Raw genomic sequence first — 23950 nt, forward strand, 5'->3', positions numbered from 1 at the left:
TAACTGACACTAAATAATGTAGCATTTGTTTCCTCCTGAGGCACAGAAATTCTTTCTGTTCTTCTTCCATCACCAGCCAGAGGCAAAAGTTCTCCTACTGTTTCATGGAGCAGCGTGAAGTAACTGCCCTCACACAACACTGTGGTTTACAAGTGTCTCCTGCACCTCCCACTCCTCCTTTAATCAGTGTTATTTACCTAAGCTTTTACATTAACTGAATCTTCAAATTTTAAGCCAAGTTAGCTCTCTCTGCTTAATGTCAACAGAGTATTAGTAGCATTGCTGTGGCTGTGATGGTCTAAGGATATAAGCAAGCCAAGATTTGGAAGAAGAGGTGGTATCTTTTATTAGAGCAACCAATAACATTGGAAGTGAGTTTTTGACCATAAAATCTCTTTTGCAAGACTGAAATTAGAGGCGGAAAACTTCAACAACATTATAAAGCAGATGTATTATTCCCCTTTTTCTGGGCCAGGCAAATATGGTCTACCTATGAAATGGAAAGGCAGCCCACATGTCGTCAACTCCATTTTAGAAGCAACACAAAACTATCCCAAGTCTTTTCCTCCCATTACTAAATGCTCATTCCACTTAATGACAGCTTTCTGCACCAGACAACCTTGGCAACTTTAAATCTACAGATTAAAAGACAGCAGAGAAAATGACTACAGATGTTACCCTTTTCATAAACTAGTACCTCCTAGATGTTCCTGGCAGCAAATATTTTGCTTACTCTTAATTGAAAGGCAGGTGGCCTAGATTTCTGTGCATTACAGGGTATAATCCAGCACACGTATGTGATGTTACTGCAGCTACTGCAATTTTAATAATAGAACTGCAATGTAAAACAAGAACCGCAGGAATTAGAAAAAGCAAGCGTTCTTTTAGCAGGGAAGAGCTGCTGTTTGCACACCCTTCCAAACTAACCTTGTGAGGAAGCAAGGCTGGGCAGCGTTGGTGATGAAGCAGCCGACGTGACAACACCAAAAGTAAATCCAGACCTAGGAGGAAAAAGGAGAAAGGGAAAGAATGACACTTAGCTCAAAATGTTACAAATTCCAATCTCGTGATTAACACAACTTTGAGACACACTGCCAGTGCAGACCTGCACAAAGTCAGGCACGCAGGAGAACAGTTTCTCCAACAACTAAACAGGCAGAAAGAAGCATGCACATAGGCTGGCTCCATTTGTTTCCCCTCTGACAAGGTTTCTAGAGGGTTAAAGAGAGTCAGTTTGAAATTCTTTTGACCAACCCTCATTCTCCCATATTCTTTCCTTTCTGCTGTGTATCTCTTCCCCATACAGCTTGGCAGCTAAACACCATGCACCATACCCTGATAGCTTTTGGGAGACTAGCAAGAGCTGAACCCACAATGGCAACAGTGCATGTACAAAAGGGAGTAACTAGGTACTACTGCCTGTCAAGGAGATCACTCATAGCAAGGCAGAAATTAAGTTTCTACGACTATTTCACACAAAAAATGTTCTATCTTGCAAAAATACTGTCATCTTTCATGATTAGCATTGGGGTCTTCCAAAGACCTTCATTCCCTGAGGCTTTTTAAGCTTTCTCTGATTCTCAAAGACCAGCTGCTGATACAGAAGTCAGACTGTGTAACTAAGACATCACTGACAATGGCACTGTATTTAGCATATGGTTTACAGTCTGAGGCACTGCAGCCCAGGACAAAGGCAGGGTTTGTTTGCTTTTTGAATCTGAATTTCCATGTCTCAAAAGAACTATTTTAGCCCTTTGAAGAGCACAGCAAAGCATCTGGGCAACATCCACTAGACAAACTTGAAGAGAAATGGTTAAAACTGAAAGAAACCAGCCTTTGAAAGTATGCGTGTTCTGAAATACTTAATGTTACCCACTTCATAAAGAGAAATTAACTTGAGTATTAGATAGGTAAACATGCAGGATTTCAAATAATCATTTCTAAGGAGTTATCCCTCTCCCCAAACATAAGAGATGATCGACGAAATATCTGTTATCCCTGAAAAAGCACTCCATAAGAGAGTTTTCAGAATAACTGTATGTTCATAATATGCACCTTGCTTTGCATTACCGTTATGTAACAGAAATCACCAGATGGCATGGGGACTCTCTAGTCACCTCCATGAACGGACTACTTTTCAAGCCAAAACATGGGATTTGTTCTGTTTCACTAAAGTAAGTAATTAATTTAGCTAGTTTGACTGTTGATACAAATTTCAAGTCCTAATTGGGAATTCCAGCGCTTCTGTCTCTCAAACCTCTGCAAGCATTTGAAACCTGTATAAGTAGGCTCAAGTTGGAAAACCCAACATCATTCTCTTCAGAGGTGATAAGTGTTAATATGACCAGGTTCAGGTTCCTCCTTCTCCTATCCTGGAAGCATAAGCTCCCACCATTCAACCTCTTCTGCCGCAAAGCCGAAGTTCATTCTCACACGCCTCTGCACAACTTGCTAGGGATAATTTTCCTGCTGCAGCTTTGTTCACTAAGAACAATGTTTAAAGCCAGCTATGATCTGCCTCTTCTTCCTCTTCCTTAACCCCAACATACAAGATACAGCATAAGTGTTCTTCTCTGACTATGAGAAGTGGTGATGTGCAAAGACAGTCAGTGAATCCAGTGCATCAGACCATGACTGGGTGCTTTAACCACAGTCATATTGCTCTAATCTCAAATCATCACCTGACAATGAGAAATACCAGCATACACAGTGTATGATTTGTTAATAGTCCACTATAGATAAACCTGAAAAGAAAGCCAGTCACTATTTACTCTTGGTTAGTTACAGACTTAAAAAAAAAAAAAAATCTCAAAAGCAACATGGTATTGTGTAAAATGCTGGCAGACCTTCAGACCTCACTCAGGTAGGCTTCCACAAACAAGGTGGTCTTCCAAGAACTCTGGTGAAACCCCTGCCCTCCCTACCTAACATTTGCAGGTGCCATTTTTATTTAGCTAAGTATTAACTTAGCTAAACTTAGTAGTAACTTAGGCAATGCTTGCTCTAACAGCTGACACTCATATTTAATGTCAACTACAAGGAAATCTCAATGTTCATACAGACCCCACAGAAGAAAACGAGAACGCTTTGTTAAGCTGTGCAGTCGTTGCTTGTACTGATGTCACTGTAGCAGAAGTCACAGCTGTAACTGTTTTTACTTGCCCTTGTCCTGTAAGTTACAAGAACAAGCATTACAATAAAGAACAAAACACCCTATCATCCAGCCCTCAGAAAAGGAACAGTCTGCACACACAGTCTGCAATTTTATCAATTGGAAACAAAGCTTTTTTGCCACTTATACCAGGTCTGACATTTGTACAGAGAAACATTCTTGCTACATCATCAGAGAACACAAGAATTATTTCAGAGATTTAAGGCAGTAACATATAATAGATCAGAGCAAAGATAGGCGTCATCATCTTGACAATAAAAATTAAGCAATAAAATCCTTGGTAAAATAAATCCTTGGTAAAAATCTCGTCAACGTATCAAAACACATTTCAAATAAAAAGGAAGTGCTATCAAATTCAGGAGCTGACATTTTCAATAAACCAAAATTTAAGAAGCATTTGCCATGTCAAATATGATTCCTAGCTATTTTTACTGCTTCTTACCCCTGGCTAAGAGGAACCTACATCCATGGATTAGAGTCAGAAGACCAACAGAGATGGATTTTAGACATTTATGCAAGAGGCTTATAAAACCGTGTCCAATGCAAGCATTATTATCTAATACACATTAAAAATCAATTCATTCCCTCCCTAAGTGCTTCCTCTTCCTCCATTTGCATGGAACGATGTAAAGTGGGCATTCCTTTCTTTAGAAGTTTCTAAACTGTGTGCGACTGATCACAGTATCTGAACTGGCTTCAAAGTAGGTCACAGAGCTCAATGCTCAACAGACCCAGTACCCGAATTAGTTCATTCCAAGCTAGCTCAGGTACTCCTATGGTCCTGCATATTTAAAAATCAAACTAGCATGTTTAAAATGTTTGGAAACAGCTTGATTTTCACGTTTAAAAACCAAAACAGCAAAGATGGCTGCTTTTGATTTGCTGTCAAACCACTGCAACCTTTGGTAGATGTGCTTTCAACATTTCTTGATACGGTAGGTTACGCATTCCGAGTCCACTCTGAGCAAGGAAGTGTATCGTCGAATTTTAGGTGCAGGAACAGAAAGAAAACAGAGCGATATATAAAACCACTCTCCTGCTCTTCTATATCTTGGTTTTTCAAATTTTCTCCCTCAAGATTGGCACAGCAGCCTCTCAGTGGAGGAAAATCTTTTTTCCTCAGGGTCTTCATTCTCTGGATTGCACACCCTAACAGATGGCAAGACATCCAGACCTTATTTCCATCTCCACTAAAGACCAACTTACCAGAGATTTTGCTGCCAGATGATGCTGGACCAGCTGTAGATGCCATAGGACAGGGTGCAGACACAGAGGAAGGTGGAGTCTGTCCCTTAAGCGAACTTGTTAGAGGTGTCTAAAAACACAATACCACTTCAGGTCAGTGCAGTCTGTCCATTTACAAAGGTCCTTCTGACTTTGGTCTGGTACTGGGAGTCGTGCTGTGACTTAAGAACAAACTAGAGGAAGGTGGTTGAAGCAATTTTAAGTGCCCTTCAATCCTGGGTTCCGTTAGGTCTTGACACTTAAATAGTCAATACTCAACTTTTCCAACAAGTCTCTTGCAGAGGCTAGTAAGCCTCCATGGGCAATAGCTCAATGATTCCAGGGGACAAAGACTTCTGTGTGGTTTTTTGATGTGTCGACATTAAACCTAGCAGCTCGTCAACCAGTAACAAATGTTTTCAGTAGAATAATAGGATAGGGAAACTCTCCCTTGATTGCCTAGTGCTTTTTTTCTGTGTGTGAAATTTTCGTGTAACTACCTAATACAGCTTCTAATCGCCACAGTCTTGCAAGCCTTCAAAACAGAGAGAAGGCAAGACATAACAAAGATACACCTAGCATCACACTGTCGAGGTCACAGATAAATAAATGGCTTGCACAAAGAGATTTTTAGATGACAACTAAACCCTCAAACTGTGCTGAGCATGCCCCAGTACAGTATTCCACAGGGAAAGGGTTCTATATCAAGATACCTGTTTAGCTTGATTTGTAGCAACAGTTGCCAGAACTTGGTGGACTGCCTGGGCTGCAGAGTGAGGTACAGATGACCTTAAAAAGAAAAATTAAAATGTTAAATGAATGGCTAGTCTAAAAGAGGACTTCCTCACCTCTCAAAAACCACAGCTTCCCGAAGTCTTGAACAACTGCCACTTTTAAAGGTTGCATGCACAACTCCAAACGAACAAATCTGATTAGGGAATAAACCTCTTAAATGAATCAGCCACATTTAACAAAGGAAGTCTGCCAATGCGTTTAAAGCTCTAGACTCAAACGATCAAGCCTTCTTCACACACTTTTGTCTCTGAAGAGAGTCAGGCCTTTCTATTTTACAGGGAGTTGATGAAAAATCAGCAGGTAAGGGGATTACAATTTTATGCCTAGTGGATAACAAATTTAAGAAGCTTCCTTTATAGCGTGGAGCCCAGTCAAGTACATGCAACTCTCAGAAATGCTGAGCAAGGAAACAAAGCTGGGGGTGGGAGGGGGGAAGTGCTTCATGTCTTTGCAGCGTGGTATAAGCATTAATGAAGTCATGACAAGAACCATGATAAAGTTAACCATATTCTACATTAAATGTTTGGGAATTTTGACCATGAAAAAAATCGTACATCAGAGCCCACAGACAACTGCTGCAGAACAGCAGCTGCTTTATGTTTGAAGCATCCTACCTACACGCTGTGGGCCACTAAGACACCAAATCACCATAACTTGGGAATGGTCATCCAGTTTTAGCATTTTCTCAAGTCTGTGGCTCACCATATCCAGCAGCTTAAAGAGCCAATACAAAAGTTTTCAGAAGCTTAAATTCAACACTGATTGCATTCTCATGGTGGCAAAGGCCAGCCTTCTCTTACCCTAGCAGGCTCTTTCTATCTTGACTCAGGCCAGGTGTTCCCTAAGGCAATAAGCAAATTCTATACTCTAGAAAGGGCCGAAGCTGCAAATCCCAGACAGTAAATGAATCTGGGCATCAAAAGCTGTGTATTTCCTAAAGCATGAAGACTCCCAAATAGCACAAGTGGTTTGGTCAGCTACAGGCCAACTCACAGAAATTTCCTGCTATATTCCAAAGGGGACACAAGAATGAAACAGTAATTTTGCATAGCCCATTAGTCTTGGATAGGGGTTTGTGCCTTAAACAGCTCTGCATTACCAGCAAGTCCTTCCTTCCAGCAATGAGCACACTCTCCCTTTATGTTGCACAGCCTGGATCTGCCCTCTGCCCAAAGCAAAAGAAAAGCAAACAAAGAAAACTTCAAGATTAGCCCTGGAAAGAGACCATGCAGCTGTCAATTTCAAGTTCATACTAACCCTGAACAAAGCAGAAAACAACAGAAGGTCTGTGAAATTCATGATAGGGTGGGACCTTTTCCCCAGGAAAGTCTTAGGATTACTTGACCCGCAGCATTTCTGGCAAGGCTATGAAAATGCCGGGTTTGACTTCAGTTGCAGCAAGAGGAGGGGTTTGCACTGAAAACTGTAACTGGACTGGGACCACCAACACACCTAGACACAGGCCATTGAACAACTGATAACAACTGAAAAATCATTACTGCTTAACAACCCGAAGAGTGTGCTGTGGCAGCAAAAGACAGCCAGGATATCTGAAGTAGCAAAAACTGATGAATTAACTTTGCTGGGTGAACGCTCTTTGTTTTAATGCTGCATCTGACTGGCGGGCATGGTTCATTTGGGTAGAATTTTTAAGAGTACATTTTTATGAGGTCAGCTATAAAATAAGACTGTAAAAAGCCTTCGAGATATCAAGCTAGTTGGTGCTCTATAAATTAGAGAGATCAATCAATACAGCCAGCCTAAAACTACTCAAAAGTAAGACAGGTCTTTAACTAAAGTTCAAGTGAAAACCAGTCTCAGGTATGTATTGCTTGCTCATGTCCTTGTCTATGTACAGCGAGTACTCTTTACTTTCTTCATCATAGTTTTGATGAAACAAAGGGTAGAGGCTGCTTTTAGTAAAATTTCCCAAGTAAAGCTATTTGCAATTTTACTTTCAAAAGATGGTAGCATTGCTCTACCCCCCCTCAGTTAATCACTTTTAGGAGAAAATAAAAAATACCCTCCCCCCCAAACTGTTTCCCAGTTAAAACGCAGAAGAAACCATGAAGTAAATGTCGATGTTAGCAGCCGAGTACCACCACTGTAAGACTCTCTTCCCTTGTTGAAAAGCTGCATCAATTTAATCTTTTTTTCTTTGACAGTGCCAGAAATAATGCAACAACAGAAGCTGTTCCACTAGCTGTACACAGACCCTACAGTTACATGGATAAAGCATTTGCAACTCCATGTGGACTTACATTGGAGATACGTGGTGAGTTTATCCTACTTTATGCATAAGCCCAACTTTGCTCAGACTTTTCAGTAACACCCTTCCCTGTCCAGCCCAGAAGCAGCCATGCATTATCTTTGTCTTAAGCAACAGAAGGAACTTCAAGCAAAGACAGTTTCAAGGTCGTTACTATGACAGGGAAAAGGACTAGTTCTGTGGCTGGTGACAGAGCCTGGAGATAAGACAGAAATCTCTGGAATGAGCTGAGCTGGGTGTTGTCTGTAGCAGGCAAAGTAGGAAAGCCAAGTGTTACAGCTAACTCACGAGAAATCTTAATAAATTTAAGGTTAAGTACTAGACTACAACATTCATAATTTACTCATAAGGAAGACAGCCTTGAAGCTCTGTATTTTTCCAAAGTGATCGGCCCCTACTGACACCCTGCCCTTTAGTCAAAATTCTGATGTCAACAAACTTGAGACAAGTTTCCAGAAAAGCCAGAGCACAGTTCTCCCCTCCCTCAGGGAGTGAATCTGGGAACAGACAGAAGAGGCATAACTCCAGAGGAGCTTTCCTCTCTAATGGATGACGAAGTAGAAGGAACATCTGGACAGCTTAAGGCCACAGACCACACTCAGTGACAGAAGGGGTGCAGTTCCCTCACAGAAAGAGGCAGAACAGAGGTACGACTGGAGAGATACTAAATCCAAAGCACATATTAGCAGTAAAACCATTGGATCCCAAAAGGAGAGAATGCACTAAAATGCATTTCACAGACTAATGGAGAAGGAGGTTAATACTGGTCTTGTCATTTGTTCAGGGCAAGCCATTAGCAAGTCCTCAAATGACCTAGAAAGAAAATATTTCTTCCTTTCATTCCACAAACCCAATACTCTTGTCTAAATGCATCCAGTTTAGTCACAATATAATAATAATGCATCACATAGTCACAGACTATATAAAATACTACTACTGCCCCCCACCGGCAGATGTAGCCTATTGCAAGTGCTACCGAAGGCTACCAAAAAGAGAAGGGGAGCACCCACTCACCCTATTACTGTGGAGACAGCTGGAGTCAATGCACCAGTCTTGAGTTCTCGCACATTCACCACCTGAGGAACGTTTTTCAGAGTCGATTCGGTCAAGGAGGTGCTTACAGCTTTAAAGAAAAAGAAAGAAAAAAGAGAGATAAAGACCTCTGTATTAAGCATTTCGTTCAATGTGGTGCCTATGAGTAACTCCAGAAGAAATCCATCGAAGTTTCTAAGAAGGTATGTGGTGTATCTGGACCAAAATTGTTTGGCATCTCAGCCTTCAATAAGGACATCAAAGAAGTGGACAGCTTTCTAAATAGTTGGTACATTTTTTGTTGTTAGCTGACCAAATATAATTATTCTTATGATCTTTCCCTTACCTACATTGTAACATCTTATGTTAACAGATGTTACCTGTGTAGTTAACACCCCACCCTCTGCCAGAATTCACGTCACTGGTCCACTTTCTGCACTTATACTCTCCATGGGCAACAAAAAGAAACTAACCCGGTTCCTCTACCAGTAAGTAAATTTGGTTTCTTTTCTGCACTGATGCTGCAGTACTGGGGAAGCACCAAGAAATGTCTAAAACCAAAGAAAAGCTTAAATTGGGGAACCTTTCTCCTGTCAACGCAAAACCTTACAAGCAGATCCAAGGCTTAACTCAACAGCTCACTTTAACTTTTCAACATTAAAATTGCTTTACAATTCAGGTATCTAGTTGCGTAGCTAATAATGAAGTTATTAATACAGGCCAGTGGCATCCTTTCTCTGCTCTCTGACTGTTTCTTGTATACAGATCAACCGCCATGCCAGGATCCCCTAAGAGCCATGGAAATTTCTGCCACTGCACAGATGAGAAGGCATACAAAGAAAACTGAGGTGGGAGCTTCTCAGCATTTTGTACTAGTAGCTTACAAGAAGAAGGAAGACAAAGAAATACTGGGTAGCTCAGAGATGCAACAAATACAGATCTGCATCACATTTTGACTGATGATCTCCTCCTTTGAGAGCACTAAATTCCTGTGAAAGCCACATTCAGCTGCTCAGAGGTCACTTGGGCAATTAGCCATCCTTTTACCTGGGGACTGGTTAGCCATCTGCCTCCGCAGAGCTGCAGCAGCAGCTGCTTGTGGTGCTGGAACAGTGACAGAGGGAGCAGGGGCCCCATGTTTCACAGTCTTTGTTGCAAGCATTGTACTGTCAGCCCCTTGTGGTATGATTCTGTTTGAAGACGTAGGCACTAAAACCAAGAAACGAACAAAAATATTACAGTTCACTCTCTCTACAAATCAGGGAGACTTGAAAGCCTTTGCTGAACTACAGCTTCCTTCTGACAAGACTGATGCACAGGCCTTTTAAACAATAAACACAATCCCTCCCTGGTAGTTTCTGTATGTCCCAATGAATTTAGCACCTAAGTCTCAATAGCTGTCATTTCAATACATCAGATGACTTTCAGTTTTCTGTTAGACGCTTCTGCTGAGACCTTATTTTTCTCTCTGGCTACAGATAAAAAAACCACTTCTCTTGCACAAGGAAAACTGAGTATATGCAAATATAATTCTTACTGTGACTCACTGGGCTCAGAACTCCCAACCTTGGCCACACCAACCACATGCAGTAGTACTTCAGTTTCCTGGTCTTTGGCCATTATTTTAAGAAATAATGGCACACACTTCAGGCAAATTTACTAAAGGATGACAATGCTACCTGTGGGTCAGTACTATCTGAAAGAAACAGGCTATCAGAAAGACACAGTCAGTGAGTCAAGGTATTTTAGCATTTTTAGCTCAGGTTCATAAGGTTACAATGCCACGTTGCTAACTGCTTTTGGAAACTTGGCAGCATAAATCTGCATGCTGCAATCTCATTTCTCCAGGACCTGAAGCACTGGCAATGGATACAGTGGTTAAAGATACTGATGAGAACACATGCAGAATAGAAGAGACACTGCAAGAACAACTCACGCAAAGTACCCAGGGAGAGGTGCTGTTTCCCAAAGGATGGAGACTGAGCCATTAAACCAGGCTGGACAGAGGGAGTACGGACCACAGGAGCATGACGAGGGACTTGGACTGGAGCAGCCTCTTCTTCCTGGTCCACTGCCTGTGAATCATCATTCTCCAGTGATTGGGAAACCGAGGACGTTGAACTGACTTCATCCAAATCTTCATAATATCTTGTGGACAAGAAGGCAGATCGGGACAAACTTGCTGCCATATCAGAAACAAAATCACACATGTGTATTAAGTTGAAGGAAACATCCAGCCTAACAGCCAAGACAAACGCCCTGTTTTAACATGCTCTTCTACTGGCTTATTTTAATCCTACATCAATGGATTTGACTTCTTAATTGCCAGGAAAAGCAGCCTTCAATAAGATAGTAACTGAAGGAAAATCCTACTGAGAGCAGATGGGGGAACAGGAAATGAGAAGTAGGGGTTGAGGAGTGAGAATCCAAAAGCTAACTACAGGACTGATTCCCACAGCAGGTAAGTCACCCTCCTGGAAAGCATTTCAGACTTCAATGGTAACTAAAGTTTTACCTGGAGCTGTAGACCTAATTGGTGGCGTTTTTCTCTTGGCTAGGAAATTCCTCAACTGTGCCTGTTTCACAGGGGATAATTTAGCTGGAAAACCAAAGACAGTTATTAGTCTACAATCAAACAGCAAGTAAAAAAAAAAAAAGTAATTCATATTTATGTTGTGAATACCAGGAAGAAAGAATAAATTACCAGGTACTTTAGGCAGAGGTTTGGCATGTGATTCCAAGGTAGTTTTCATCAAGGCATTGCGCAGGCTTTCAAGGTCACTGTCAAAACTGGGACAAGGCAGAGCAGCAAAAAAACGTATCAGCAGAAAGAAACTAACCAGATCAAGAGGGCCAAAGGAGCCACTAAAACCATTGGCTTATCTGGAAGAACAAGAACAACTTATCTGGCTCCTCTAGATACTGTGCTATTGTATCTTTATTTTGGAAACTACAAGCCATTCACTACTTTCTTGGAATTTGGACAGACAACAAGCAGTACCTTGGCCTAGAGGTACATTATCCTGTTTACTACAAAAAACATAACAATAGGGGAAATTTCTGATAAGCACTGAACAGTGTATCACAGAATATAACCAATAAGCTTCTGTATTACCTGGGCATAGTTTAGTCTCATTTTTAGGGCATCCTGTCCTGCCATACCATATCCACAAAACATCATTCTGTGGAGGATGCACCCTTGCACATTGCTGAGGGCAAGAGGGAAGAAGCATCAATGCTACTCAAACTTGTGTTTCACGTACCTTTGAGTACTGCTAAGAGAAGATGTATCACTGGGAACACTCCACTGAGATGTCTGATTATACAGTCGGAGCTGCTGTAGGCTGTTCACAAGATGATTTAATCTCTTCCTCTGCTGACTGATTATTTCCCGATTATTAGCCAGGGTGTTAAACAACGTCTCTCGTTCAGGAACTATCAGACGCCTTAAGACATAAGATCCAGAGACAGAGAGAGGTAAGGACCTTTCTGTGTATCTAGCCACAAGCAGGCATGCATACGCAAAGTAGTTGAGTGGTTCTAGCTACTTAAACTCCACGAAGTCAAACATGGTTTGCTTTGAACACCAAAGTCGTTCAGTTCCTCACAAATGTGTATTTCTCCTTTGGATATACAGCAAGTTTATTCATTTAGCCCATTTACTTCAAGATGTTTTATTTATTAGAAAGGTTTCGTTAACTATCACCAATGGATGCATTTAGTTTCTTCAAAGCTTATTTTATAGCAGAGGTGTTTTTTTTCTATAACCACTATCTACACTGTACACAGAGATGCAGCAAGCTTGTAACATGTATGGAGACAAACAGTTTGAACCTATAGCTCCCATTACGTGTCTTAATCAAGCTTTATCGCTAGACCCCTCGAAAAAGATCATACTGTTAAACGGAAAAAAGCTTTTGTTTGTTGATTAGAGACTAATGCCCAATTCGTCGACGTGTTCCTTACAGTTGTTCTGTATTTCAATTTCAGTTACTTACTTCTGCTTTCTCTTCTGCTCCAGGTGCCGATCCCACTCCAAATCCAGAACATCATTCACATCCTGAACAGCAAACTTCACATACTGGTGCAAGCGTCGAATTTCCTATCATGCAAGACAAAGACAGCTTTTAAGTCACTTCAGAAATCTCAGCTTCAGTTGAAGCAGCTGAAGACCCTTTGGGCTCATTCAGTCCAAGCCATGCGGCACTTTCCCATATTTCTGCCTGGAAATTTTTATCAGCACAACAGAACCCAACAGAAAATCTACTTATCAGTCAATGCAGTACCCACAGGGCTTGACTAGGACATTTTAACCAACCCATCAACTGAAAATAATACTGCCCATAACATTTGCAAAACAAAGCCAGGTCCTTTCAGACCTTTCAGAAAGGGGTTTACAAACTTCAGTGTAAAAAACAAACCTTATTTCAAATCTAATTTCCAGAACACGACTCATTTGCTCCCACTCTCAATGTTGAAATTTCTAACAATTACGGGTGATCAAAGTTTTGTAGGCTATTCACATGGCTCAGCATTCATAGACTATGATTCATGAAAGCATTCACAAATGCTCACAACTCCTACATTAAGGCAAGGAATTAACTTGATTTTTATAGGTAGGGAAATAAAAAAAAGCACAGAGAGTAAAGTGACTTATCCACAACCACACCATTGCACAACTAAGCCAGAGACCTCTGGCTACAAGCCTTCTCCCTAAACAAAACCAGCGTTCAGTCATTGTTTCATTATTGTCATGCCTCCAGCCTGTTGCAGCGTGAACATGTCTTGTACAAGATCGTAAAATGGAAATGGAAACTGCAGTTGGTTTCAGCTCATCTCAACAGAATGCTGACTTAAATACAAAGATGAAGCAGCCAAGGAACACAGGTTGGGAAAAATTCCACTGCAACTGTTTTCAAGATACAGCATGAAATTCAAATGTGACATACCCAACCTGAAACCAAATCCAGTCCTACTGTGGGCTTAGTGTTACACACTACCAAGCACAGGTTTCCTTTCTCCAGCCACTATGAGCATTATACAGCAGCAGCTCCCTGGATAGCAAATTGATATGGCTGGACATCAGAAAGAGCCACAGGATCTTTAAAACTCCACTGGAAACGAACACATGAAGTTGACTACTTGAGCTTTTCTTACCCAGGAGAATAAGGATGATGTAGACTGAATAAAATTTAAAGTCAGACTAGAGCTGTCTTTCTCATAAGCTTTCAGAAAGTCGACCTGAAAGCTCTCTCCTTACATTCCAACCTCCTTCCATTTCTTTCCCACTCTGTTACTCTTTCCTCATGATCCTCTCTCTAGATCATGCATTTCAAGATTATGTCTCTGAAGTCACAAGCATAAGCTTGAAATGTCATAGAGATATCCTGGACATCAAAGCAGGCATACAATTAAGGCTGTAAATCAGTCTACAGAATCCAGGTGAAGATTAGAGATCAGATCTAAAAGAAATTATTTTACGTCAGCTGATTTCTAGTAACTGTCTGTGTGCACGCTCTTGATACCTACTGTAACAAAGATGACATTCAATTCTGTCTTCAGTCTGCTAGTCAGACTTCTTGAGGGAAACTTATCAGTGTATAAAAGACCAAGTATCATTTGTAGGGCACATTCACTCTATTTTGCTTAGGGTTAAAGAGCCCTCTCATCACCAGAGCTGTAACAAAAAGAGTGCTTCACCCCTAGTTTCTTTCATGTCTCTGAAAGCCTCTTTATGTGCTGCTGGTTATTTTCCTTTGTGCACCAGCTTTTAGAGTGTCATTTAGCTTTATGCTCTGCCATCCATGAAATTAACCACACAGTTCTGTAGGTCATAATAAATCATCAAATTGTTCCATAATGCACTTGCTGAAGATAAAAATAATTCCAAGAACTCTTCTACAAAGTGTTGGAAAAAAAATTGTTTTTTAACTGAACTCCCTGAGCAAACACTACAGGCTGAGAAGGAACAGGATGTAAAGTGTCACATTTTCAGCTCAGAACAGACTTGGATCTCAGTGAACTGTCTCCCTTAAGCAGAAGTTTTGAATCATCAAGGCAAATGGCAACAACAGAGGAGCTTTAGGAGAGGATTTTCAGCATATCTTGCAAACTCATGGAAAACAAAGCTCATCGTACTTTTACTAGACTATGCTGAAGCAGCAAATACCTAGGGCAGAACAAAACTGCTGGGCACTTGCACACGCAAGCTTCAGTTTTATTTTATTTAAAACTCTAGATTAGAAGTTGGCTGACATGCTTCATACCTGAAGTTGTGCTTCACTCTTGGGATCCAAAGGTTTCTTATAGAGCAAATGTAAATACCCCGAGCTATGATTCCGTTCATTCTGTTCTCTAGCCTCTTCTACCCCTGCAAATCCCTCCAGCAAGGTTGTCTTCAGAATACTAATATCTCCATGAAGTGACTGCAAATAGAACAGATGGGACAAGGTTCAAAGTAACATTTTTTTCATTGTCATCTCTAGTACAGGGGCTTCTGCAAGTGCCTGCCTGAAAGCACAAATGCAAATGTCACCCGCACACTAACGCAGCATAGTCAGATGCTCCATCTGTATCAGTTCAGCTTTAGCAGGTTAAGCAGGAACACCAGGTGAGGAACAGTCATTGCTGAGAGCTAAACAGCTTGAAGATGCTCTACTCACCTCTGTTGTCTCTTTAATTTCCAAGAGGAAGGTGTGAAGATCATCTGACTCAGTTCGCAACATCTTCATTTCCTCTTGAGTACCAACTTGGAAACAGGCTTTGGAAGTCCGAGCCTTCAGTTCCTCCATTTCCTTTTGAAAATGTGCAATCTACAAAGTCAAGCAGAAGAAAGTGCTGTCACTGAAACATAGCAGGGTGTGGAACAAACATCACAGGTCCTGAATAATGTTTCTACTACACCATAAACACCTGTCACTTTGCAGTCACAGCAGGAAACTCTCCTTGAATATTAACAGGAAAGACTACACAATTTTTCCAGCACAGAGACTGAAATTAAAGATGACTGAAGAGGACACACAAACAGCAATTACAAACCAGGCTGATTATCTTAGGAAAAATTTCCATTCTGATTCCTAAGCTGACAGACACCATCAGAACATAGGTGAACTGAAAATAAAGTGTCTGTGTGCAGTGGTCTTACAGCTTCTAAAATGAAGAAAACTGCTTGGAAAAAAAAAAATCTCACCTCCTCTCTGATTCCTGCTATGACAGGGTCTGAATCCTTCCACTGGTGGGCCTGTTTCTCTAAAGCTGTGCTGGGGAGTCCTGATTTACCCTGGGGAAAAAAAACAAACCAAACAAAACCAAAACCAGTATTAGTGATATATCCGTTGCGAGGCCTGCTGTCAGAAACTCTATTCAGACACCAGTGACCAGGGAGACAACTGTCATAAACTTAAATACTAGTTCCACAGTAAACTAAGACCGGTATGTGCATGTTTGAATTAGGACTGTGGACCACCTAGAGATGTGTAGCTAAAGCTGTAGGAAAGCAAAGAAAATCTGTCTGTGCTGCTCTGAATTATTCATTTTAATATCCAATAAATTTGGTATCTCTCAATACACAGTCAAGCCATCTCTTGACTGCTTATTAGTTAGGAAAGCTGTGAAAACTTATTTCTATAACAGGAAGAATTAGTTTCTACAACTCTGATTATGACAACATATATCAAAACACAACTCTCTAAAGATGTGGATAGAACAGTTTTAGTCCCACAGATTTGATACTATTTTAGTGTCAAAAGCTAGCTAATACTTTTACCTAAGAACAGTTACTCAGTCCAATGAATTCTAAGCAATTCATAGCCCATGTAAAACATTTCATCCTCTAAAAGAATCCACTCAAGTTCCCATTACCTGAGTAGAGCTTGACTTTGCTGCAGATTGCGTGATTTTGCCTGTGTTCTGTAGTAAAGAAGCTGAAGGCGTATTTTGAGCAGGACGTGCCACTGGAATTAAAAAGAGGAACAGTAATTTATGAACTTATACAAAACTTGAGGAAACAGGCTGTGACCAGACACAACCATAATCACTGCTGTCAAATCCAAAAGGAATAGTGGTATGGGCCCCAGTGCAGGAACACGTTCCTTAGGTGGTGTTTTACTCCCATGCAGCTTCTCTGCTAACAGTAACAAATGTCACTCTCCAGTATCTGGCTGTACCACTCCTGAAGGACCTCAAAACCCCCAGTCAACGTGATCATTTCAGAGATGGAACATTATCGTGCTAACAAATGAGTTCTATCTAATTTAAATTTCTTTGTGAGCACAACCCCAGTCACTCCAGATGCAAGACAAGGCACTGATGTGCATGACTGCTGAGAAACATTCATAATCAGAGATGTATTACAGAGCACTGAAAGTGCCAGAACTTCTGAAGGAACTTAAGAAGCTGAATATATTTGTCTCACATATGGCTCTCTGGGGAACAAAGTGCACAAATGGAAAAACTTCTCAGTTTCAGTACTAAGTCCATCACATCATTATGGCGTGCAAATCAGGAGGTCTGTATCAGTAAAAGCAGCAGGAAAAACAAGAAAGAAAGAAGCCAAATTAAGCTCATGTACTAAAACTTTTAGAACATTGTTTATAATGCATTATTCCCAACACCACGTATCAGACTCCTACCTGTGACAGGCACAGGGGTCGAAGTCTTCAGCGGTGTGGCAAGAGAGGCTGCGAGGGGCGTAGACTGGCCCAGAGGACCTCCAGAAGCAGTTTTTGAAGGCGTTGAAAATGAAAACATTGTGGAAGTGCATTGACCACTGCTGCTAGTGGGAGAAGAGGTGTCTACAGCAGTGAACCTGCAACAGAAAGCAGAACATCCTTCAGCTTTGAGCTGGTCCTGGCTGTTTCCCTCCATCCAAAATAAATCACTAAGTTCTAATGAATTAGCATCCTCTGGGATCAGCAACAACTCAAGCTCCAGATACAAAATTACAAGTGTAGCTTCTGAAGATAGTAAGGAGGAGCTATTCAGGAACATTTCTGAATATGTAGAATGACAAAGACTGCTACCGTAGAACCACCCAGTGAGCAAAAGCTAAATGCCACAAAAAGTACTACCCTGCTTCAAAATGCCCCTCATAATTTTGAGCCAAAGCACCAACTATAGCAAATCTGAGCTGCCCTCAGCGTCACCCTTGCAGCAAGGCTCAAACAGAAATTTTGCAAGAAGATAAAAATTTCTATTCATCTGCAAACCCAGCCCCTCAAGGCAGCCAATTTATTCAGCCAATTCACAAGCGTATAATTTGCTTTATGCACAAAACAGAAAATCCAAGAAGCCATAAAAGCTACCATTGGATCTTGGTGTAGTAAAGATTTTTCTAATTAAAAAATAATCATTTGAACGATCAGAAATGTCTTATGATGCATTTACATGAAAATTGCTCTCCACAGAAAGTAGTCCCAAATAACTTAGTTCTCTGTTTTAAACCATTCTTTCTAAAAACAGAAAGCAAGTCTCAGGAGTTGAAGGGATGAGTGGGTATATGAAATCCAAGAACACTCATCACTCAAATCCATTTGACATAGCTTCTAATCAGCAACGGCTTTCTTTCAGTTGGCACAAACAAGCTTTGAAGATTTCACATCTGTGTTCAGTGACCAAGTACCCATTTAAGAACAAAACCAAAAGGTCTGGCATCCCCACTGAATGCGGGAGTGGAAAAGAAAACCATCAGCTATAGATACAGCTTCCCCTCAGCTCCACAAGTTACTTTTTAGGCTGGGAGTCAAAGAAACTCGTGCTGTCACCACCACACTACATCAGTCCCAGACATAAAGGATGTGAAATCCCAGTGTTCCCCAAGAGTCTTTAATCATGATTTGCATCAAACCAAGGCATGGAATTACTGTTTGATGCCTATGATGCAAAGATATGAAAAAAACCTAGGTCTGTGGCAATTTGGCAAACTGCCAGTCTATTTTTTGGCATCGGCCCCTGACTAATATTTTCCCCATGAACGCAACCTCTAGCATGGGAAGCACTGAGGGTTTTCACACCCATGATGGCTATGTCTTGGACAAAGAGAGGCTTCTTCAGTGCTTTCTTGGGAGCATGGGGAACAGCTGTTGGGGCAAAAAAACAGAAACCATCTTCAGAACTACCATACATTGTCCATGCCTGGAGCAATTTAACAATATCCAGCCACTGCATTAAGTACTGTATTTATTTACTTCTCATTGAGGTTCACTTTGACTGAAGAAGCTGAAGGGGCAAAAGATGACTTCTGTGCAACAGGTGTTGTGGAGAGTGGTGGCCCAGGTGAGCTGTCTGCAGCTGGTTTAAAGTTCATGGATCCAAACGAGAAGGAGGTGGCAGTAGCTGCAGTGGTGCCCACAGAAGGAGCAGGAGTCATGGATGCCTTAGGAGAAGCAGAGGAGAAAGAGAACGTTGCTGCTCCAGTCAGACTGGGAGCCAGGGCTTGCTTGGAGGCATCAGTGGCAAAAGGATAAGGTGGAGGATCGCTGCCAGTAGAGCCAGGCGCCTTTGCAGTGGAAGGTGTAAAGGAAAAAGCAGCTGCTCCACCGGCTGCAGGAGGCTGACTTGAGGCAGGAGCAGTAGGAGCAACACCTGGCACCGTGTCAGACTTTAAAGAAGTTGGAGGAGTGGTTGGAGTTGTGGCAGTACTTCCTGCAGAAAGACAAACAGGGAAGGAAGAAACTCATTTGGCTGCATTGACTAATGGCAGAAGGTACTGCAAGGCCAAATGCTATTTGATGGGGACAGTTCAGCACAATGAGGAAGAGAGACTGCAGCGCCAGGCTTCCAGTCCCCGAACCCAGTAAGTGATATAGAAACTGCACAAAGTCCAAGTCACGATCAATACTACAGTCTGTCTAGGTTAATGCTGTCTGGAGTTTCCTGTGAAAAGGCTTCACCTTTCTCCATTCATTTTGATGAGGTTCCTGCCATCTCAAATAAAACTGGCTGTCAGCACACACATCAGCCAGTGCTGCAGAGAGGCAGGCTGCCAAACAAAAGTATTCTGTTTGGGGAAGCAGAAGCAAATTTGGGCTTAGGGAAAAAATGGTGGGTTTGCAATTAATACTTTATGCATGTTGGCACGCAAAACTATCAGTTTACCTGCCCAGCATAAGAAACTGCCTACTTCACACTGCATATGGCTGCACATATATAACTCAAAAAAAATGCTACTCTTCACCTGCTAACACAATTTTCAGTGCTGCAAAAAGCTATCATTTATATAAGCTTTTGCTGCAGCCAAACACCTTAGTTCATATCATGGCCTCCTATGGCAAAACATGGAGGAAAACAATCACCTCTCTGAAGCACACAGACCATGCCCTGGATCTGCACAGTGCTTGCTCCTTGTCACCAGGCAGAGCCTGCAGTCATTGCTGCAGCTCCAGTCACACACCCCAAAGCTGGTTAAAGGGCCTCCTAGAATTGTTTTGAGAATTGCTTTGGCCCTGTTCTCCAAAGGTTAATTGCACAGTAGAATCTGAATGCACAGTCTGCAAAGTGCGTGAGATCCCACATAATGAACAGGACTAGATTATTTCACACTGATGTGCATAAAACAGAACAGTACTGGGAGCATAAAACATCCGAGAACTGCTCCCCATTATATTCTAAAGAAAAAAAAAAAATATTTTCTGTGACCAAATACATGTCTAACCACCAAACTTACAGATGAAGATGACAAAGTTCCACAAATGCAAGTTTTCCCCTAACCCACCAGAGCACTTACCTGCTGACTTTGGAACTCTCTCCCCTGCTAACTGCAGCGACTCTGGGGTCACAATAAATGACCTGACTCCTGGGTTTTGGTTGATCATGTAAAATGGGCAGAGCACGCCATCCGTAGAGAGCAAGATCAGAACTGGAGCTGGAGCAAGGGTCTTCTCATCACCTGTCAGAGACCACATATGTAAAGTCCTGCAGCCAAAGTTTCCTGTCTATTCCTACAGGCACCTTCATGTGACTTAGCACAGTATTTCTTACATTTCTCCCTTCCTACTGTCACTTGCATCTTTGTTCCCTTGTTTCCCCATGAATGTCCAGTTCTGTTTTTTCCCCTTTGTTATTCCTTCCTATTCCTGAATTCATGCTTCATAAATTCATAGATGAAGGGTTATTTTGACAGTCAAATATCATCTCCTGAATGACAAAGCCCAACTTTCACTCATGAATACCTGTGCCAAGCTTTTTTATATTTTTGAAGCAGTCTTTCTTCTTCACCTATACACTGCTCCCTCCTTCAATCTTCTATGCCTTCCGGCAATCCCCACTTTCCATTGGGTTCTGGCACATGATTAACATCCATATACATAAAGTACGAAAGAGAATTGCTTTTTAACTTTAAAGAAAGCCAACATCAAACAAACATCCTGATGATCTGAACCTCTGATATAAAATACTTATATTTTGCACAGCTGCAGCTTTGAGCCTAGAGTCTGCTTCAGTTCAAATAGTCTCAGCACAGTTAGAGGCTCAAAACCACTCCTTATATTTTAATTTTAAAATTTTTAAATTAATTGGCTTAATTAAACAAAAAAAACCCCAAAATTCTAGGACGTAGGAAAAATTTGCTATAATCAGTTTGTCTGGCAGTACAATGGATGGCCATGCTTCTCTACCTATTGGTTCTTCAGGAAAACCATGTTAAGGAAGGGCAGTTTCCACATGGGAACAAGCTCCAGGACAAATGAGGTTTCTTTCCAATCCAAACTTGCTGTGAACTGCAAAGGCAATTAATGTGCAGCCAAAACGAGCTGATTGCACTCTGTGAGAACACAGAGAATGTGTTAGCAAAAAGCTTCTCCAAAAACCTTTCTAAAAATTCTAAGGCGGTACAACTGGGCTTTAAAAAAAAAAAAAATTAAAAAAAAATCTGTTCTGACAGATTCCTTAATCCAGTAACTGTAGAGATTATAAGAGAAAATGTTTCAAATTCAATTTGGCATTCAAGTAAAAAGTTTGACCTCAATTCCCTACTGTAGGTTTTGATTCAGGTAAAGTTCTCAGTTAATCAGCACCCTCCTGTGCTCTTCAGGAACTCTTTGACTGCTGTACCTTCCACTCTGCCCGAAGGCATCTCTATTTCAATCTGTAACTGGGTTTCAAGTGAGAGTTTTGAGAATTCACTAAGGTACAACACAATAGCTTAGATGTATCTTCAGTTTCAGCCTCTGACAAGGTGCTTTGAAGAGCCTTCAGGCAGCACAGAAGGTACAGCAACAATGCAACTGGCTAGATGTAGAGCACAGCAGGGTTCAGTCAGTACAGGCTTTGAGCTTTAATGCAGAATTAAAACCTACGCATTCACCTCAACAATCATTGCTTTTTCTGGCTTTGAAACTAACCCACTTTTCCTTTGTATCCGTGCAAATTTACTTTGTACAACCCAGTTCTGCAAAACGACATAAGCTACAAGAATAAAGAAAACCTCACAGGCAGTCTGAAGTCCCCGGTGTCGAATATCACTCCTTTAAACTCTATATTATCCTGGCTCTGTGAAACACAGACACGATTCAGGTGCTTTGTTTGCCATGTCTGTTAGGGTAGTATCCCAGGGTGCTGAAAGCTTTGCGTAGAGAACTCTATGTAACACTTTGTCATTTGGAATTCTCACACAGAACTAAGCCTACACGTGCTGTGGGCTTGGTATGAAAAGTGTGTCTGTCTCCTTTCCAGAACAATCTCTTAGAACGATCTCTCAGAACCCTGAGCACCAGGCTGCCCCTCAAGAATCTCTCATATATTGCCATTATTGGACTATTCCACAAGAAAGACTAAAAGACTTACTGATCAGAATGGGCATGTTACTGGTGTAGTCCACAGCAACACCAACAGGCAGAGTGTCATCGCTCTTATCTGTCACAGGAAGTTCTGCTCTGCTGGAGTCCTCCAAAACCCATGATTCCCAGTTCTGCAAGAAGTAAGATTATTATTCTTGACTACTGCTTGATTGTGACCAGCCTTCTTCAGAATTCGAGCCTACTACACCTGAAAGAGAAGTTAACTGCAAAAAAGCTAGAGAGCATCTACTTGAATTTGTCAGATTAACAAATATCAGAAGCATCCAGGCCCTTCACAGATTTGTGTGCGACTTCTCACACATCACTGCAAGTCAGAGTTAAGGTTGGACAGTTTTTATGTTTAACTTCAGCTGATGACCTCACATGAATCACATTTCTAATAGTGAACTTCACCAAACAGACTGCCAAGTGAATCCTGAAAAATACAGACTTCTGGTACTTGGTTCACAACATACTGTGTTTCTGTATATCTTTTCTCTTGCATGCCACTCAGATCTCTTGCTCATTTAAGAATTACATTTATCTTAATATTTTGTAAAACTCAGATGTAAAAAGAAAGGGGTTTTGTATCATTTTGAGGTTGTTTTTTTTTTTAAAATACCATGCATTCCAGGTACGATATAGGTTATTCTTGCTTAGATTTTTGAGGAAGTACGTAAACACAAATGCAACAGGAACAAAAATATTACCTGATCCCCTTGCCTGGCAAGAATGCTGACTTCTGTGGAAGCTGCTGAAGCTGCCAGAACTAGGTCCCTGTAAGCATGGATACAAATAGGTTAAAACCGTTGTAATCTATGGCAAGGTCCCCAGCTCCACATTTCATTATCATCTATACAAATTCATATAGGAATAGTAACACAGTTATAACAATATAAAATTGACTTTTCCTCCCAAGATGAGGGAAACATGACTGGCTACATCACTACAGAACTTTTTTTTTTCCCCCCTCCTTTAAAACTAGTTACCAGGCACTGAATCCCCTTGCCAACCAACGATTTGACAGACACTGTATCATCATAAATAATGATGGTTCAAGTCAGGTAGTTGAAAAGTAGGTAGCTGAAAAGTCAGAAACAGCTTCTTCACACAGACACACAATGAAGTGAAAGAAAAAGTCATGCTTTACCCAACCTATGACTTACAATCTCAAGGGAAATGGTTATGACAGATTTTAAACAATCTTATGTACCTGCATATGAAATCATACGAATTCTCACCAGACAAATGAGTACCTTGGCATAAATAAAGCACACAGGAGAAACTAGCTCTACTTTCACAAAACGTTTTCAAAATAACAATTTCAACTAATTTCTCTCTTATTCAGGTATTATATAATTTACGAAAGTGAGGGACACAATATATGGAGAAGCACTGACCACAAAAACATGCATAACAAGGGAAAGACCTTGCCACGATTCCTGCCACTCACCATTCCTCAATATAGTTGAGGAAGTAATGATGCTGTCTCTCTGTGCAGCTCCCATAGCAAGGCTCCATGAAATTCACAAACCTCTCTGGTCGCTTCTCTTCCTTTTTCTGTAAGACCCAACACAGATAATTTACCTTCCACTGCAGAAATCAAGTAATCTCCTATAATTACGACTGCATCGGGATACACCCCTAATTACACAGACTTCAAGACAGAACAGGGATCATGAGACC

General features: G+C 41.2%; 1 protein-coding gene across 3 annotated transcripts in view; it reads right to left on the reverse strand.

The window, feature by feature from the left end:
* The window catches only part of NUP214 (nucleoporin 214), a 45932-nt gene that overhangs the window by 16489 nt on the left and 5493 nt on the right, over window positions 1-23950 (reverse strand). For 2 of the 3 annotated variants that reach the window (XM_037399832.1, XM_037399830.1), the window contains exons 8-28: window positions 23718-23824; window positions 22975-23041; window positions 22272-22395; window positions 20215-20376; window positions 18677-19133; window positions 17123-17298; window positions 16353-16444; window positions 15682-15771; window positions 15155-15304; window positions 14759-14917; window positions 12491-12594; window positions 11756-11938; window positions 11197-11282; window positions 11008-11091; window positions 10429-10674; window positions 9540-9701; window positions 8475-8583; window positions 5110-5185; window positions 4379-4487; window positions 3064-3169; window positions 928-1001 (exon numbers count right to left, since the gene is read on the reverse strand). In XM_037399832.1, coding sequence (XP_037255729.1) covers window positions 928-1001; window positions 3064-3169; window positions 4379-4487; window positions 5110-5185; window positions 8475-8583; window positions 9540-9701; window positions 10429-10674; window positions 11008-11091; window positions 11197-11282; window positions 11756-11938; window positions 12491-12594; window positions 14759-14917; window positions 15155-15304; window positions 15682-15771; window positions 16353-16444; window positions 17123-17298; window positions 18677-19133; window positions 20215-20376; window positions 22272-22395; window positions 22975-23041; window positions 23718-23824 — 2923 coding nt within the window. The remainder of the gene's footprint in view (window positions 1-927; window positions 1002-3063; window positions 3170-4378; window positions 4488-5109; window positions 5186-8474; window positions 8584-9539; window positions 9702-10428; window positions 10675-11007; window positions 11092-11196; window positions 11283-11755; window positions 11939-12490; window positions 12595-14758; window positions 14918-15154; window positions 15305-15681; window positions 15772-16352; window positions 16445-17122; window positions 17299-18676; window positions 19134-20214; window positions 20377-22271; window positions 22396-22974; window positions 23042-23717; window positions 23825-23950) is intronic. The other variant, XM_037399833.1, reaches the window with a different exon arrangement.

The sequence above is a fragment of the Falco rusticolus genome, chromosome 9 (assembly GCF_015220075.1).
Source record: "Falco rusticolus isolate bFalRus1 chromosome 9, bFalRus1.pri, whole genome shotgun sequence".
NCBI lineage: Eukaryota > Metazoa > Chordata > Aves > Falconiformes > Falconidae > Falco > Falco rusticolus.